Genomic DNA, 17,407 nt, shown 5'->3' with positions numbered 1-17,407 from the left:
TCTTCAGTACTGGTCATGGTCATGGCCATGGCCATGGCCATGCTTGTAGTACCATCTGAGAGTAGAAATACTCCACCAATAGATTATATTAATACTATTCCATTACAAATGACAGACAACACTAGCTATGGTGGCAACTGCAACTGCGGCAGCGGCTGCAGTGCTGGCAGAGGAGTTTAAACAAGTAATACTCCACCAATAGATTATATTAATACCATTCCATTACAAATGACATACAACACTAGCTATGGTGGCGACTGCAACTGCGGCAGCGGCTGCAGTGCTGGCAGAGGAGATTAGACAAGTAAGGTCAGGTGGTGCCTGGTGGCGGAGAAAATTGTTGAGAAGGGATGTTGCGGGCGGGTGATGGTGGTTTTTTGTCACTACCTGGTGCTTTTCTCCTTGCCCCCACCTCGACCTTATTATCCATTTCAAGGTACTTCCAATCACCTAATAATTCTTTCCCCGTTCCCCTACTACTCTCCACTGTAACCACAAATTCATGGACTACCATCAATAAGATCAACACATGCCAAACTCCACCCATTCGCCTAATTATAATATATCTACTTGCTGATTCTCTCCTACTTATAACCCACATACCTAATTATGCCCTTATGTATACACACACATGCACAGCCACATATGGTCAATAGACATATATTTCTATAGATGGATCCTTGAACGAGTCTTGCTTCATTAATTAACATTACATATATATATTACATGTCAATCAAAAATCTAAATCACTAATTTTATTAAAATATGATGCATTTTTCTTTGAATTCTAAGAATTAGTCAGAAGTTTGTCGTCTTCCTCGTACATTTTTCCATACAACAAAACAACAAAGTGGGTGCTTCAATCATAAAGAAAAACAAAACAAATATTCATGACATAATATACAAATATAATCAAATGGCTACCCTATTTGTTTTCTTAGAATATGATACATGCTTAATTTGTTTATTTTACATGTACTAATCTGCCTGAATTAAAATAATATCTACGTTTGCATGTTAATCTATTATACCAAATTTACACCCATGTTTAAATTTGTGACCTGCATGCCTTGACCCGGTAATACATGTTCATATTGAATTTTATGATATATATTATAAAATTTAAACAGCTTTTTCACTCCTCGCGTATCCTTCCGTACCCCCTATTAGATTATACATATTCAGTTTGAATTTTAGTACCCTTAAGTTTTCAGATCATCTAGTGTATGTATTTTAATTCAAGCTGATAATGTACTAAATTATATTATAATCATAGATATTTCACTGAATACAGAATGCAAATGTTTTCATAACATGATCATACGGTCTACAACCCAACTTAATTGCATCTCAACAAATCATCTCATAATTCTCATGACAACCATCAGTAGCAGCCCTTAATAAGATATAAATCTCCTAAACGATAACAACTTTCAAGAACGACTAAAATCTCAACCACAGACAGAAAAGAATAAATTAAAACATGAAGAACTTCTTCAGATCTAGCTGTACCTGCTCTCTGTACCTTCCAAAGCAAATTTTGGTTGACGGAGACAGCCCCTTTCTACCTGGTTTTATATACAAAATTTCTACGCCTCAGAGTCAACAAACTTCATGATGGCTTCAGGTCCCTCAATGCAGCAGCAAAAATCTAATAATCCATAGATAGATAATAGTAGGCTGTTAGAAAGCTAGAATGCTCCAGCTGAATTTGAAAAAAGGAATAGTACTTTCATATTTGTTTCAGTAGATGGGAAATGTTATCAGAGAATGTAATATTCTAACACTGCCACCCCTGTTGCCATTTTCATAATATTATATTAAACTGAAGATGAAACATAACATAATATTGAGTTACGTTGAATATACCATCGAAAAAGGCACATTATAAACCCATCTTAAACAAAATTATGTCCAGGAAAAACTGAAGATAACACTTCCTTTATTCAAAGAAGCAAAAATTTGTTACCACCAGATGGAGGATTTCCATGATTCCCTTCTATGTAAAGACAAATTTATTAATATTAACATGAATGCAAATGCAAATGTTTTCTAACATTAATAAATGTCCGTAGAACCAAAGTAGTAAATCCACCCATGCCCATAAAAATGTTTTCTGTATACTAGTGGAAAAGGTACAGATCTTCCGGTTTGCACCTCTCTAATTAGTTTATTGGGAACTCAAAATCAACTTCGCTCTAGTAACATTCTGTTTGCTTTATGTATCTACCATTCCAATCCACCAACTATAAAGAACTAAAATCACCAAAAAAATCCATCAAAACTAGCAACTTCTTATCCACCCCTTCATTGAGAAGAAATAATTTGCGTAGGACAAAAATCACACAGCATAAGCATATCAAGAGAATATGCTTAATAATTTTGCGTAATAGCTGCTGCTTGCATGCTGATAAGAATTATTCCAAACACAGCATATGTTGAGGGTGTGCATGTATTCGAACAATGCCGGAAGATATCAGATATATGTCACCAAAAACTTTGTGAAACAGTATCTTCATATAGATAGCAGAAATAAAAAAAAATACGAAAACCTTCTCTTGAAGGTGGCATAACAAAGGACAAGTAATTGCACCACTAATAGCTCGAAAAAAGAAAAAACAATCATGTACCTTATGACTCCCAGGATGCAGTTTTGAAGTTGCAAAAGGAGCTTGGCCACTGCTACTACTTCCCTCATATTTAACAGGATTGTCTAGCTTTCTGTTAATTGATGCTAAATCATTCATATTGAATTTCCCATTTGTGTTGGTAGGTGGTCTACTAGACTCTTCCTCAAATTTCCTGTTTGGTTGATCAGTTGTTGTTGAAGTAGAGACACCATCAGATCCTTCATTTACAATGATGGGTAACTGTCTAATATCTTCAAAAGCTTTCCTCTTTGTCTGAGACCTTGTTACGGGAGACAAAGAGACACTACTCTGGACGCCATTCAGCTGGAGGTTTGGACCCTTCTTTGAAAATTGTGTCGCAGCAGCACGAGCACCAGCTATTGCTGCTTGGAGACTTGATGATTTCTCCACTGGAGATGTTTTAGATTCAGCAAACTGCTCAGATAAAGATCCTGGCTTCAATGAAAAAGGATCCCTTGGATTTGGAAGTGGAAATTTCACTGGTAATGGGCCTTCAACTGGAGTCAGGCCTCTAACAGCAGCATCATATACCTGTGCACATAAAAATTACTCATAATTCACAACGACAATATAGATTTTCTGCCTATAAAAGAGGCAGAGTATGCAAAATTCTAGCACCACAAATACCTTTCTTTCCAAGTTATAGACACCTTGATACCCTCGCATCTCAAATGGAATTAACAACTTCTGCACCAGTTCAATAATTATCAGCTAAGCAAAATATGATGTTCTATCTAGAGTTTACATACTATATTTTTGGCAGTTTAAAAAATCACCTTTGGCTGCTCACAAAGCCAGCAAAAATCAGTCTGTCCTTCTAGCCTAACCTGTACCAAAAGAATTGGAATCTTAGAGACTATGAGGTGACATCATATTGAAATATAGATGCAAAGAATAGATCGGAAAAGTTGTCCAACCCCCTCAGGTAATATCTTCCAATTGGCTAGTTCTTCACATCTGAGACAACCGACCACCTCCACACATCCTATGTCAAACACATGGCCATCAGAAAAAAAATGTGAAAAACTTAGGATTTCAGTACACTACATTATTTTGATAGTCCCAAAAATATAATAGCATTCAGCATTTAAATTAAAGCATCTACAAGAAAAGGGACCTGCTATCAACTTCAGCACCAGAACGCTGGCTAGAGAAAACTCCCTACTATGTTTGTTCCTCCTCCCCCAAACAAAAAGAAGAGAGAATCGGATGTTTTAATTAATCACCCATGCCATGTAAATCATTTAGTATTATGAAGTGTGACTTTGCTTGCATGTCAATTGCAGGCATGCATGGCCATTTGTTTGTCAAGTAATCCAAGTTAATCTATCATTTGCCAACATGCATTATGTTTTCTTCTTTTTACCAGTCTTACCAATCTCACTAACCAGAATGTGGTCTTTACTGATGCTTTAGGAAGGTGACTACTCCTCTAATGTAAAGGTTACTGTTTAGATAGTTTTTCTCAACCGGATTAACATTAATGATTTGTTTCAGGCTCACAAACCCAGACATGCTTTATCTCCTGATTTATGTGTTCTCATCAGTCCGAGTCCCAGGGTCACCTATTTCTTATCCTTAATATAGGTTTTCTTCCCTCTCTCTAATAACATTTCTTGTTTTACAAAAATTAATAAACAATAATTCAAGCGAATCTTTTACTATTTCAAAAAAAATAATTCAAGTGAATCTTAATCACATTTAAATACATAGCCCTTATCCATTCAAGTCAGATCTGTTAGAAATATCTGTGCAAGACACTATAAAAGCATGTTTTTTCTTAAGATAAAGAGACACTACAAACAGTGTTAGTATCCTTGGGATAAATATTGAGCCTAAATGCGAGCAAGACAGAAAATTCCAGTGCAATGAGATTAACAATTGGTTATATTCTCCTCCTAAATTAAAGCAAATTCAGGTTTATCATATGATCAATATCACAACTGATTTTTTTATCCTGCATAAATCAACAGTCTCAGGTAGAATCAATTTTTTAACATACTTTTAACTACCAATTAATTAGTTTCAAAAAATTCAGAAACCAACTTGTGGAAAGAAAGGAGAAAAATAGTAGAAGCTAATGGGTAACAAAGAGAAAAGGGAAACATACTTTTTGAAATAAATACACTATGAAACAAATACCTAAAAGTCTTGAAACAGGGTAATATTCTGGAAATTTTATATCAGTAATTCCATTCACGGCATAAATTTCCTGATAGAAGTCCTCCATTGCTTTGATTGTAGCTTCATCAGGAACCTTACTGGCTGCGTGAATCCAGAGGCGACCTTTAAAACAAAAGTTCATCACAATTAAAAACATGTTTGACAGAATAAAAATAAAAATATGTTATCTAGAAAGCATTAATTATTTTTTGAAATAAGTTGTCTAGAAAACACTAATATAAGAATTAAGTTTGAAATGCATCACTTGCTTCTCCATGTCTAGTAGGAAGCTTCTTTTTGTAGCATCTATAAATTCACAATGTGTATGTTTTGCAATGCTGAATTGAATGAAAGCCATTAATCACAGATGTTCATACAAGCATCAACAACGAAAAGCAACAATGAAAAAGAACTGAGCCCAATTTCTGTATGACTCTCTTGCGGATGAAATCCTTGAAGCTTTAGAAAAGTTGTAAAGATACGAAGTGTGCCTCGAACCACTTGAAGAATAGTTCAGTTCAACTGAAGCTCCAGCATATATTCAAATTATCTTACAAAATCATGTTCCATAATATGTGCTAAGTATCGCCACCTTTTTTTATGAAATATTACCACCCTGACTTAATTATTACATTGTATTTCCCTCCATACTTGGTAAAGATTACATGCTTGCTCATGTAAACATACATAATCTTCTCAAAGACAGATATAGTATAAAAGACTACACCCAGTCTTAAAGAAAAATTAAAAGTTATCAACCAAATCAGATATCTCATGTTTTATTAACTATCCTTTCCTAATTAATTCTCAGATCAAATTCCATCAACTATCCTTTCTCTGGTCATAGTATCCCCTCCATCTTAGCAATCGTCATTAGAGCTGCTGGTCAAAATGAAGCACTCAAGTTCTTCTAAATAAAGTTTTTCTAAATATGTCATTCAAATTTTATATCCAAATCTAGTGCCAGAATTACACAGGTCAAAAAAGCCTCGGTATCCTCCTTAATCTCTAGCTTATTAATGAAAAGTATCAATGATGTAATTCTCGCTTATGCAACTCTCTGAACATAGAATTCTCACAAAGTTTTAGTTAGATTTAAATGTACAAGCTAAATCCAAACTAATTCGTCAAACTCAGTAAGAGAATCAAATTCCGCAGCAAATCAGACCAGGACACCACAGCCTGGGAAAAAAGAAAAAGTAAACCTTGTTAATTAAGTTCTTTATCTATAATGAGCTTCCTTTATCTATACTTTCTCACCAACCAAGCAGTAACTAAACCCGCGCCGCGCATATTCATAGAAGAAATATGAAACAAAGGAGTATCTTGCTTTTTTTTTCCTTAATTTATAAAATTTAGCATTGATACCTCTAATAGGAGCAGGCCATGACCTGCCCTCCACGCGCTTGATGCCATGAACGAGCAGCGAAGCCCATGGCTGGTGCATAGTCAAGCACGGATTGGTGTAGTTTCCTTGATTCCTTCCTCCTCCCCTCATATTCGCTCCGGACATCCAGGCGTCTCTGTGATTTTCTCGAGGCTGTTTGATCGGCGAGAAAGTTTTCCGCTTCGTGCGAAAGCTTGCGCAATAAAATTTTATGTTGCAGGAAGGCTAAGAAGTCTTTTAAAGCAGGGAACTCAAAATTAACCGCAAAATTTTAACGGCAGTAAAAATCAGGGTAAAATTTTGTAACCTTATCTTATGCACTTATCCGGATTTCTATAGTTTTCCAAGGGTATTTTAGTAAACTAACTTTCTTATCCGAGTCAGCTTATTCTGCTCGAAAGAATTTTTTCCACTCTCTCTCCGAGCCCAGAAAACTCATCTCGCTCAAAAGGGGAATGTCTGGAACCCTCTTCCGTCGTTAAACGACACTCCCTTCCTTGATAAAACGACACGACCAACTTCTCGTCGTCTTCACAAAAGGCATGTTCCTGATATTACTCTCTCACTCTTCTCCTACATCTTTTCCCTTTTCTTCTCCTTCCGATTTTCAATCCTCCAATCATATCCCGAACAACCGTTGACTTGTCTCTTTTCTTTCTGTTCTCTTATTGGACGACTTTCGAAGACTTTAGGCCAAAACAAAACAGTAGATGGAGCAATCAGTTCTTGATGATATCATCAATCGGCTTCTAGAGGTTCGGGGCCGACCAGGCAAGCAGGTCCAGCTCTCTGAGGCTGAGATCCGACAGCTTTGTGTCGTTTCTAAGGAGATTTTCTTGCAACAACCTAATTTATTGGACCTTGAAGCTCCTATCAAGATTTGCGGTAAATGATTTTGCTCTATGCATATACACGTCCGTTTTCTCTATTATTAGCTAATTTTTTAGGGCATTTTTTATTGCTTCTTCGGAGTGTATTTAATTAGCCGTGGGGAAGAATTTGTATAAACCCTGCTTTTTTTAGTATATTTTTTCGATTTTTAGCTGTTTAATTTGGATGACTGATGCTTCAACTTATGAAACCAGTTTTTTCTTTTCGTGGTTTTGGACATGCTTATATTCTCTGTCACGGGGATACCACTTCCATCAGTTAGTGTTGTTTGCATGGCTTATTAGTTTACATTTTTGTTGCTGCTTGTCTCTGTACTCAACTTTATATGAGTATGGTGTGTTATGAAGTGTCTTGAGCTGTTTTACGAGAGCGTCAGTTTTATTATTATTTATTTACTTTTTGTTCTGACTAAGGTTACATTTCATACTCAGGAGTATATTTAGTCATTACAGAGCGGATGTTCGTAATATTATCGCTGTGCTTTAGGTTTTGGTCTATGTAAACTTGGCTTCACTATTTTCTTTTTTCATACTAGATGTTTTATTTTCTCCTCTTTCTGTTAAGTAGTCTGTTTCTTGGGTCATGGCTGTGTTAAAATATTTGGGATGTAAGTGGTAATGGATTTGTCTTTTGGGCATGTAGTTCAACTGCTTATATTGACTGTACTTATAGAACTTTGTTCAGTGGTGATTAGATAGTAAGACTTTTGGATGAGGCTGTATTATGGTTATGATTTCATGATGTTATTAATAAGAGACAGTCCCATTAAATTTACTGATGATTTTAATATAGATGATATCATGCTTGAAGAGGATGTGTTTTTATCCAATCTTGTAATGTTTGTTTTGGTAATATATAATTTTCTTAATTTTGAAGTTAGTGAATCGCGTACTAGTTTCTTCAGTATCTTGTTTTGGTTGCTGTTTGATTTCAGGATAGACCATTTTCCTGTCAATTTAATAGTTTATCTTGCATTTATTGTTTGATGAATTTGTGTTAGCCTGGCCGGTGAAAATTGTATTAAGCTCAACTAGGAAAGGTAGGATACAGGACGGGTCTTAGTAGTCTGTGCCAATCCAAAAACTTAGAGATTTCATTGCATCTTGGTTAAATTTCTTTATTTGACTTTCGAAATTGTGCATTTTTTGGGTAGTATGTGGTGCAGTGTATCCAATAGTTGATGATAATCTTTTAGTAAAATAAGTTTATAAACTTTATAGTGCTTGGTGGGCAAGCAGCATCCCGCTTGGTTGCTACAACTGCTCCATAAGTTCTCATTCCTCGTGGACATTCTATTCCTATCATGATTGTATATTCATATTAATTTACCTTTTTTACATCTTAAGTGATATAGTTTGTATATTTTACATATATATATATATTTAATTTATTTATTGAAGACTAAATTGTAACTGGAGCTTATTGGAAACTGATGGAGCTTGTTTTCTTACCGAGTTTAAACTGAGTCCAGAACATGAATTTGTACCTTTTATGTGAATTGATCTCAAAACTATTGAAGTTTGAGCTGAACTAGAGCTCCATGATTTTAACAGAGTCAAACTTCAAGAATTTGATTCGGTTCCATTTGGTTCCACCCCAATTTTGGATAAAAAGGGGTTGATCCTTTTGTCAACATAGTGGATTGTGGCTCCTTGGTGAGAGTATTGAGGTGTAGGTGGGGTCTTTATGGATAACTTATAAAACTTCTTTTGTGAGAAAAGCTCAGAAAATCTCAAGAAAAAATAAGTTGGCCTACTGGACGAAGCATCTCCTCTCTTTTTCGTTTCTTTTTTAGAGAAAAAGATAAAAGGATAAACATTAAAAGGGCACCAAGCAGGTGCTACCCATATGCAAAAGCAAACTCATTCGAGGTGAGAAAAGTTCAAGAAGATTATCAATACCACCTCATCAAGCAGTCCTAAAAAAAATATGAAGGTCACTTAACCAGTAATACATTTGCATATAAATACATATACATTTGAAACTGATATTTACAGGGTACCAAAGATGCACCTCCCAAGTATAAATACATTTGCGTAGTAGCTTAGTCAATTTTTATAGGTTTTCCTTGAGGAAATGATCCTATATTAAAACATACAAGGTGATGATTGAAAATTCCTAATTCCACCAAAAAGAAGGCAAACACCGAAATATCCTTATTTTGTCTTCTCTCCAAAGGACGTAAAAAAATAGCTGGAGAATGAAAGAAACAAGTATCTTTCCTGATCTGCCCAGAGTTTTGGTGCCACCCAACCATTCAACTGACATTACAAAGGTTCATTGGAAGAACCCCACAACTTTCTGGCCTCCATGCAGTATATGACATGGATGGCTGGGGTATTCTTTCTCCTCAAATGCGGAGGGGGCACCGATTAACGAGAAGTCTAACCCCTCTCAGCTCTCATCATATTATCTATGATAAGAATCTTGCCCCAAGGCCCAAGTTGCTTCCCAAGCAAAACAAAGTCTACCCTATCTCAATTATCATTAGGTTACCTATGGTAAGAATCTTGCTCCAAGACCTGGGCCAAGTTGCTTCCTAGAAAAAAAAAAAAAAAAAAAAAAAATCTGAGGGCAGGCTTGTATATATTCTGTTCAAGGGGCATTTCCTCCTCAGTATGGAAGACCTAAGGGAGTTCATATGCATTTTGCTTACCACATTTTATAAATGTCTGTTTTGTACATGGGTGATGGCTTCTGAGTTCATTATTAAGGAATGATTTTCCAATTAAAAGTTTTATACATAAGCGATGGTCCCTTAGTGCAGTCTGAAGGAATCATTTTCCCTCTTTTTCCTCTTTTACAAGAAAATGGAATAATATTAAAAAGAAAGAACCTATTACCGTACTTTTTCTATTTTTTAGATAGTTTGGAAGGAGAAAAATACTAGAGCTTTGTAGGAGAGGAAGTCATATTGGATGGTTAGAGATGTTATATAACTATTTTTGGTTTAACAGGGATTACTGTTTAGAATGAAGTGAAATCTGACTGTATGTATATTTATACCAGAGTAGCTTTTCATACATATGTGTATATATATATTCACATATACATGCATGCATGCATGCTTTTACAATATATATATATATATGTGGGCAGCACCTTTTTTGGTGTGTTTGGGATAATTTTTTTGGTAAAACCTAATAATATCACATAGATCTTCTCAAGATGCTCTTATCCTTTAGAATTTAGGGAGATGATACTTTTGCACTCAGCACAGTCAGTTGGTTATCTAGCTTAAGACTTGTTGCCTAAGCTGGATTTATCATAAGATTCTTAATGCGAAGCTATTGCAAATGGTTTAAGCCAGTGGTGCCTTCGCAAATGGAGCAATACTGAACCTATACATGATCACTATTGTAGTTCATTTTTTGAGAACATTCTTATAACATTGAATCCAATAAACGTCTTGCATAATCATTTCTCTAATTGTAGGGAAGCAATCTATCATTTATGACAAGGAGTTTGTTCTTTGTGAGGACATAAATTCAGGAGATTATTGGGTGACTGAGGGTGTTTCCCTGTGATCCTTTTTTTATTAGGTCACCTATTTAAGCATATGATCCGCTTTTTTATTAGATCAATTATTTAGCATGTTTTTTATACAATCAAACTAAAAAATATGGTCTCAAAAATACAATTATTTAGCAATTTTTTTTTTATTTCAAAGAAAAAAGCTTGCTTAAATGGCAACTTTTGCCAGTTTGTGTAGATGCTTCTGGAGGGAAAGGACTTGTTCCTTTTATTTCTTCTTGAATTCAATTAGGGTTTGTGTTTAAATGTGTATGTCTCTTGTACTTTCATTATCCTAATTACAGGCAAAGCTTTTTCTTAAAGAAAGGCAACATATTTTACCAAATTAAGAGTATATGTGCATTCAAAGATCCTGTTGTTTTATCATCTCTATTACTTCTTGTATTCTGACTTGATTTTTGCTGTAAGGGATGAGCTATGGGCTTGGAAGGGCATGAACGGTAGGAAAAAATATTTGGCCTTCTTCCTCTCACAATTTTTTGGGTGTATTGAAAAGAAAGAAACAGAATGTCTTTTGAGGGAGTGGTCTAAGAGATTGAGAGGTTTAGAGATTGGTGGTATCACATGTTGGACTGTCTGGTCACCGGTAATATGTCTTTCACTATTAAGGATTTTGGTAACCTTATCGAAATCCTGTTGGATGTGTATATTTTTTATATACGAGTTGACACCCCCTTGATGCCTGTAATTAATGAATTCATTTATACTTTTATTTAAAAAAAAAACTTGGCTTTTTCTGTGACTAAATATAAAGAACATTGAGGGGAGATATTATTTTACACAGCTGAGGGACTAGAAGTAGAGCCTTTTAAGGATCTTCTTTTTCCTGTAATGACTGTTATGTGCATGGGTTCCTTGCATGGTTGATTCCAATGCCTTCATGATGTTTGTGCCACGCATTTAATTATATATTTTTGTACGGAATGGTTGTTTCAAATATTAGATGTGCTAAACCATGCTTGACGGGTTCAGGGTTTTGTTATTGCTTTTCCCGTTCCTCTGTAATTCTGCTACCTTTGTGTTTATTTTAACTTTATCTTTGTGATATATGAAGAGGAAATGAGTGATTATGTGGGATCAGAGGAAAAAAGATAAAAAAATTCTCTCAAAAGAAAAGAGATTGCTCCTAAATGAATTTGGTGATGGAACTTAATTTATATAACTTGCTATATTTTGCTCCAATGCTTCATCTTCATTGAGATGTTATCAGAATATATTGGTGCAATGCACTTGCGTGAGCGTGTGCATCTGTGAATGCATAAGCTGATTTCTTTCTCACCTTCTTTTGATTTTGTTAACTTATCTGGCTTTCACCTTTTGGTAGTAGAGATTCTTTGTTTCTCTTGTTTTGTCGTGTCCAATATTTATCTACTAGAAGGAAAGAAAATATAAAGTGATGCATAATGTTAATGCTGATATTTAGCTCTAACTTTTGGAGCATGACATGTATAGGGTGGAGGATTTTGGACATGTATTGAGATGTATATCTTTTATACATGAGTTGCACCCCCTTGGTGCTCTAGCATTTATATACTGTTCATACTTTTTATCCCAAAAAAATGTTAGTGCTGATATTTCTTTTCCTAATCATTTATGTTGTTCAGCCCTTTTATTGCGAATATCTTGGTATATGGTTAGATGCTTAATGCAACATTCCTATCAGTTACTCTTTTTTATGTCTGGCTATTTTGCTGCGGTGACCTTTTGCTTTTGATTCGGGAATCTTGCAGTTTTTGGAAAACTTGTGTAATTGAAATATCAACTATTGAGCTATATAGTTAAAGTGCTGTTCAAACGCCCTCTTTTGCAAGAGGCTTGCTGAATGTAACAATCTCAGGGTCTTTTCACTCTTTCAAGTGCTCTTTTTTTAGCTTTTCCTTTTGTTGTGAATATAAAGTTGAAGGGAAGTAACTTTCACAAAATATAGTTTTTTAACAGGAGTTTTCTGGGGTTTGTAAAATCATTTTAAAACTGTTGTGGTTAAGGATTTAGAGAGAAATATCTTCTTTTTTGGCGGTGGAAGAAAAGTTGGAAAAACTTGACTTGTGCTATTTTTCCATTTGAAGTTTCATGCTTTGTTGAGCTTTTGGAATGTTATTGGAAGTCATTAGATGTGGCAACGAAAAGCTCAACCAAGAAGGCATTAGGTCTAGTCATTTTGGTATGGTGGCTATTGCTTTTTTATGTACTGGAAGCTAGCAGTTTTAAAAATGTTATGGAACTGAAACATTCTGGTTTCTGTTTGTGCCACTGTTCTTGGAGAAAATTTGGAGACAAAATGAACGAGTTGAACTTACAATCCAGCAAAGTTTTTCTGAATGTTAGACATGCAATCCTATAGATGATGAGAAGTTAATGTGAGCAAAGCACAAAGAGCAAGTTAATTGATAATTTAGCTGGGTTGTACTTTGAAAGAACAGTCCTCCTATGTTGCCTAGTTTTCTTTTTCTTTTTTTTTTTTGTTTTTTTTTTAAATAAACAGTCCTATGTTGCCTAGTATCTGACATTGCCTTGAAACTCTAAGTTAATAAATATAATCAAACATTATAAAAGGGAGAAAGTGTGGAGGACCAGTATCTTGAATGCCCTCGAGAAGATTCTAACAAATAGAAGATGAAAATTGCATTATGGTCATTTCACAACTCTTCAAGAGCTTTTGGGCTAAATTAATTGCAATATCTTAGATGTATTAGATCTCCAATGGATTAATAAATGTTGAAAGTAGCTTAGTTGTTTTAGTGGCTCTTCAGCTTGCTGGAGAAAAGTACTTAAACTAGAGAACTCCTTAAGTTGAAGTAATTATGTGTTTGGGTACTAATTATAGAATTGTATTTGATTAAAAAATAGTGAAAATCGCATTTATGTGTTATAAGTACTTTATGACATACATTATAATATATACATATAGTATTAATTTTAAATGGATTTCAGTAAGGTACCTAAGTAAAGCAAACAGTATATTGTCCTACAAACTCTTCATAAGTACATGGTATTTTACGCTCAGTGACATGCATATTATAATTATCATTTTAACTGTCTAGTTAACATCTTATTTTTATAAATTAGAACCGCCAAAGTGTCCAATAATCAGCATGTTAGATAAATTATCAGAGTTCATCTCTCTTTGATCTAACCTTAACTTTAAAGATTGTATAAAAAGCAATTCATTGGATAAGGTGAATACAATTTCCCAATATATTTTTTGTGAATGTTCTTCATTTGGGATGGTTTGTGTCAAAATCTTCATTTTAATTTAGAACTGTGCTTTTCCACTGATAACCAACTTGTTTAAGGCTCATAATGCTGAAGTACTAAAAGCTAGATTCAACAGCATAGAGATGTTTGTGCAAGAAGTTTCACTTTGATTCCAACCCTTTCTGATGGTTTTGAGTTAAAGACATGCTTGATGTGTGATCAAGCCCTGTTTTCTATGTTTCATGTACTTGCCTATTTATTAATGATTCAGTCTTCTATCTGAAGATGTTCTGCTGAACATTGGGGCTGAATTGCTCCTGCAAGCAAGCCACCCCCAAAATCTTTAAGGATTCTTTTTGCTGATTTGCTGCATGTGCATAGGGTTAAGTTTCTAGTGTGCAACTACTAAAGATTTGTCCTTTAGAAGCTTTGAGTTAGACATGCTTGATTTGTGATGAGAGCCTGATATTTTTTGAGTTAGAGACATGCTTGATGTGTGATCAAGTCCTGGTTTCTGTGTTTTGTGTCCCTACCAATTTATTGATAATTCAGTCTTCTGCCTGAAGATGTCCTGTGCTGAATGTTGGGGCTGATTTGCTCCTGCAAGTAAGTGACGGGTAAAATTTTTAAATCTTCTTTTTGCTGATTTGCTGTGTCTCCGTAAGGTAAGTTCTAGCATGTAACTAATAAAGATTTGTCTGTTAGAGGGGGAGATATTTTGTCTTAATACTTAAAGCTAGTTATGTAATTTTCAGGTGACATTCATGGCCAGTATTCTGATCTTTTAAGGCTTTTCGAATATGGCGGTTTTCCTCCAAATGCCAATTACTTATTTTTGGGGGATTATGTGGATCGAGGCAAGCAAAGTCTTGAGACAATATGTCTTCTTCTCGCGTATAAAATAAAATATCCTGAAAATTTTTTCCTACTGAGGGGGAACCATGAATGTGCTTCTATAAACCGTATATATGGTTTTTATGATGAGTGCAAGAGAAGATTTAATGTCAGGGTATGGAAGACATTCATAGATTGTTTTAACTGCTTGCCGGTGGCTGCCCTGATTGATGAGAAGATTCTCTGCATGCATGGAGGTCTTTCTCCTGACCTGAATGACTTGGACCAGATCAGAAATTTACAACGCCCAACTGATGTACCTGACACAGGGCTGCTCTGTGATCTTCTCTGGTCGGATCCCAGCAGAGATATTCAAGGTTGGGGTATGAATGACAGGGGAGTCTCATTTACTTTTGGCCCTGACAAGGTCTCGGAGTTCCTTCAGAAGCATGATCTGGATCTGATTTGTCGGGCACACCAGGTTTTGCCTGTCATATTGGTTTATTATATTTCTCAAAGTTCTATTATGAGTTTGCAGTGTCTCATCCTACTCGCCTTTCTGAAAAATATTTATGCCATCAGGACTGTAAATTATGACAGGAAGAGGAGTTAAAGCCAGTTTGTAGAAATTCAAGATTTTAGTACTTCATTATCTTATCCTCAAGTTGATTATGAGCCTCTGATGTTCAATCCCTTTTCTCCTCTGTTTTACAGTGATTCTGACCCTGATTGGTCGTGGCACCTTTTGACCCATTGTGTACTGTTTTTAGTTTGTAGTATGCAGCTTCTCATCAACTTCTGCAGTTGCATCATTAATTTGTTTGATTATTTCTACAAATCACTTGCAGGTTGTAGAGGACGGATACGAGTTCTTTGCTGACAGACAACTTGTAACTATATTTTCAGCGCCCAATTATTGTGGGGAGTTCGACAATGCTGGTGCTATGATGAGTGTGGATGATACGCTTATGTGCTCATTCCAAATATTAAAGCCTGCGGATAAGAAGCCAAAGTTTGGTTTTGGGAGCACAACAACAACTAAGTCCGGAAATGCTTCTGTGAGTGTTAATAATATTTTTGGGAGCACAACTACTGCAAAGCCAGGAAATTCTCCTGCAGGAGTTAAAGTAAATCCATACCTCTTCTTTTGTGCATCACTGAGGTTTCTAACCTAGGTGTGCTAATGTAGTAGTAGTCATTGCATGCACTAAAGTGTTTACCTTTGTTAACTTTTCTATATAGTGGTTCACCTTATCAGATTATTGTGACTGTACTTTTCGGCCATAGGGGTGTCACAATGGTTGTCATTATTGACAATGTTCTTGATTTTATACTGCATGTGCACTGCTAACGATTTAGATTTTTTCCATTTCTTGCAGTCTTTCCTTGGATCAAAGGTATGACAGTAGGTCTGTGTGATAGAGGCTTAAAGCACAGTGGGTGATGAAGATGGCAAGGTTGTACCATTTAACAATGTTTGAGATCCTTTTATTTTCACTATAGTATGCTGAAACTGTAAATTGGAAGAGGAAAAAGTAATTAGAAAACTGATGCACGGGATTGTTCCTTGGTATAAAGATGGATTTGAAGGTAGAAGGCTGTAATTTCCTTTTCTTCCTCCTTGTACACTAAAGTAGCTGCTATGAATTATTAGTCTGGTGCATTTCAGTTATTCTGCTCTAAGATCACAAAGAATGTCAAAACCGGTATGGCCTATCAGTGAATCAGAGACCTGCGAATTGGGTTTGATGCAACTTTTCCTCTTCAAAAAGAACAAAGGAAAAAACTCTTTCACATTGATTTTAACATTGTTAACTTGCAACAATGTAATTTTCCAGGTTGGTATCAAACTTTCTTATTCTGGGTTTGGATGCTGAGTTTAACCCGACCAAACTCTGGGCAATTTATGATGAATCTTAACTTTTTAGATTGGCATGAGAGCAGCCATGACCAATTCAGTACTTCACCCTTGAATCTGCCCCAATTTGAGGTTGCAGATGCTGTTTAGGTTTTCTTCATTGAGTGATTGTGAGGAACAATTTAGGATTGAGACAGTTGCAGAAGTTCAATTTTGGCCTGTTGGGCACCCAGGAAACAGGATTTTTTTGTCAAAAGAAAAATGCTGGCTAGGGTTTATCCAAACAATAACTTACATTATAAAATCAATATTCTGGCCTGTCAGGTGAAATTTCTATCATCTTTTAATTAAACAAAATAGGTTTTGATCTTTGTATGAATGTAACGACCCAGAACTTGAAAGAAAGTGAATTATAAATTAAGTGTAGCAGCGAAATAATAGCGTTAGGGGTTATATTTTTTACACAATAATTCAGAATACTTAAAAAGTAAACAAACTGAATGTTTTACTCGCAACCCTCTTGTGAATCGGGATCTGGATTTTGATCATCTTGATCTAAAATAGTTAACAAAATAGTGAGTTATACTAGTCCATTAATAATGTCACACTACTCTTCGACACAGAAATTAAGATTGGTAGAAATCATAAAAATAACTAATTGAGCTCTTAATTTAAGTAAATTCGTTTATCATGAATAAAATCATTTATCGCATACTTACCGTAGCGAGATTTTCAAAAACTGACATATAGAGTCAATAACATAAACAATATCATAATCTCATATTCAATCAGTTGGAACAACAACTTTCACTTTTATCAGCCTACTGGTATCTATAAGGGTCCATAGGGAGGTCTCTACTACGCGTAAACATTTTATTCAACATTTTCAATTAA

The 17,407-nt window shown here is 35.2% G+C and overlaps 2 protein-coding genes across 4 annotated transcripts; one reads left to right on the top strand and one right to left on the bottom strand.

Moving 5' to 3' along the window:
• Nucleotides 1-1,252: 1,252 nt before the first annotated feature.
• Nucleotides 1,253-6,419, bottom strand: LOC110807765 (RNA-binding ASCH domain protein). The gene is made up of 7 exons (XM_088206274.1): nt 6,183-6,419; nt 4,794-4,937; nt 3,569-3,636; nt 3,428-3,478; nt 3,279-3,338; nt 2,631-3,182; nt 1,253-1,651 (listed from the first exon to the last, which is right to left on the bottom strand). The coding sequence occupies exons 1-7, from the start codon at nt 6,325-6,327 to the stop codon at nt 1,613-1,615; spliced, it is 1,059 nt and encodes a 352-aa protein (XP_088062400.1). The 5' UTR covers nt 6,328-6,419; the 3' UTR covers nt 1,253-1,612.
• Nucleotides 6,420-6,583: 164 nt separating this feature from the next.
• LOC110807770 (serine/threonine-protein phosphatase PP1 isozyme 2-like) lies at nt 6,584-16,327 on the top strand. 3 transcript variants are annotated; one of them, XM_022033004.2, is made up of 5 exons: nt 6,584-6,741; nt 6,887-7,086; nt 14,577-15,136; nt 15,504-15,830; nt 16,035-16,327. In XM_022033004.2, the coding sequence occupies exons 2-4, from the start codon at nt 6,912-6,914 to the stop codon at nt 15,828-15,830; spliced, it is 1,062 nt and encodes a 353-aa protein (XP_021888696.1). In that variant the 5' UTR covers nt 6,584-6,741; nt 6,887-6,911; the 3' UTR covers nt 16,035-16,327. The 3 variants fall into 3 exon arrangements, with proteins under 3 accessions (XP_021888696.1, XP_021888698.1, XP_021888697.1); XM_022033006.2 differs by having other exon boundaries at nt 6,603-7,086; nt 15,504-15,713; XM_022033005.2 differs by having other exon boundaries at nt 6,604-7,086; nt 15,504-15,782.
• The last annotated feature ends 1,080 nt before the right edge of the window (nt 16,328-17,407 follow it).

Source organism: Carica papaya, chromosome 6, assembly GCF_054855325.1.
Source record: "Carica papaya isolate Zhongbai chromosome 6, ASM5485532v1, whole genome shotgun sequence".
Lineage (NCBI taxonomy): Eukaryota > Viridiplantae > Streptophyta > Magnoliopsida > Brassicales > Caricaceae > Carica > Carica papaya.
Note: the sequence above shows the minus strand (reverse complement) of the source record. Positions and strands in the feature narration are given on the sequence as shown.

What these genes read in the sequence shown, in the direction of transcription:
- LOC110807765 (XM_088206274.1), bottom strand. Translation starts at nt 6,327, where the DNA reads ATGTCCGGAGCGAATATGAGGGGAGGAGGAAGGAATCAAGGAAACTAC. An exon ending in CCCTGTTTCAAGACTTTTAG is followed by an intron (nt 3,637 to 4,793) that starts GTATTTGTTTCA and finishes TGTTTGACATAG; the next exon opens with GATGTGTGGAGGTGGTCGGT. An exon ending in TGCATCCTGGGAGTCATAAG is followed by an intron (nt 1,652 to 2,630) that starts GTACATGATTGT and finishes ATGGATTATTAG; the next exon opens with ATTTTTGCTGCTGCATTGAG.
- LOC110807770 (XM_022033004.2), top strand. Translation starts at nt 6,912, where the DNA reads ATGGAGCAATCAGTTCTTGATGATATCATCAATCGGCTTCTAGAGGTT. An exon ending in AGCTCCTATCAAGATTTGCG is followed by an intron (nt 7,087 to 14,576) that starts GTAAATGATTTT and finishes TGTAATTTTCAG; the next exon opens with GTGACATTCATGGCCAGTAT. An exon ending in TGATTTGTCGGGCACACCAG is followed by an intron (nt 15,137 to 15,503) that starts GTTTTGCCTGTC and finishes AATCACTTGCAG; the next exon opens with GTTGTAGAGGACGGATACGA.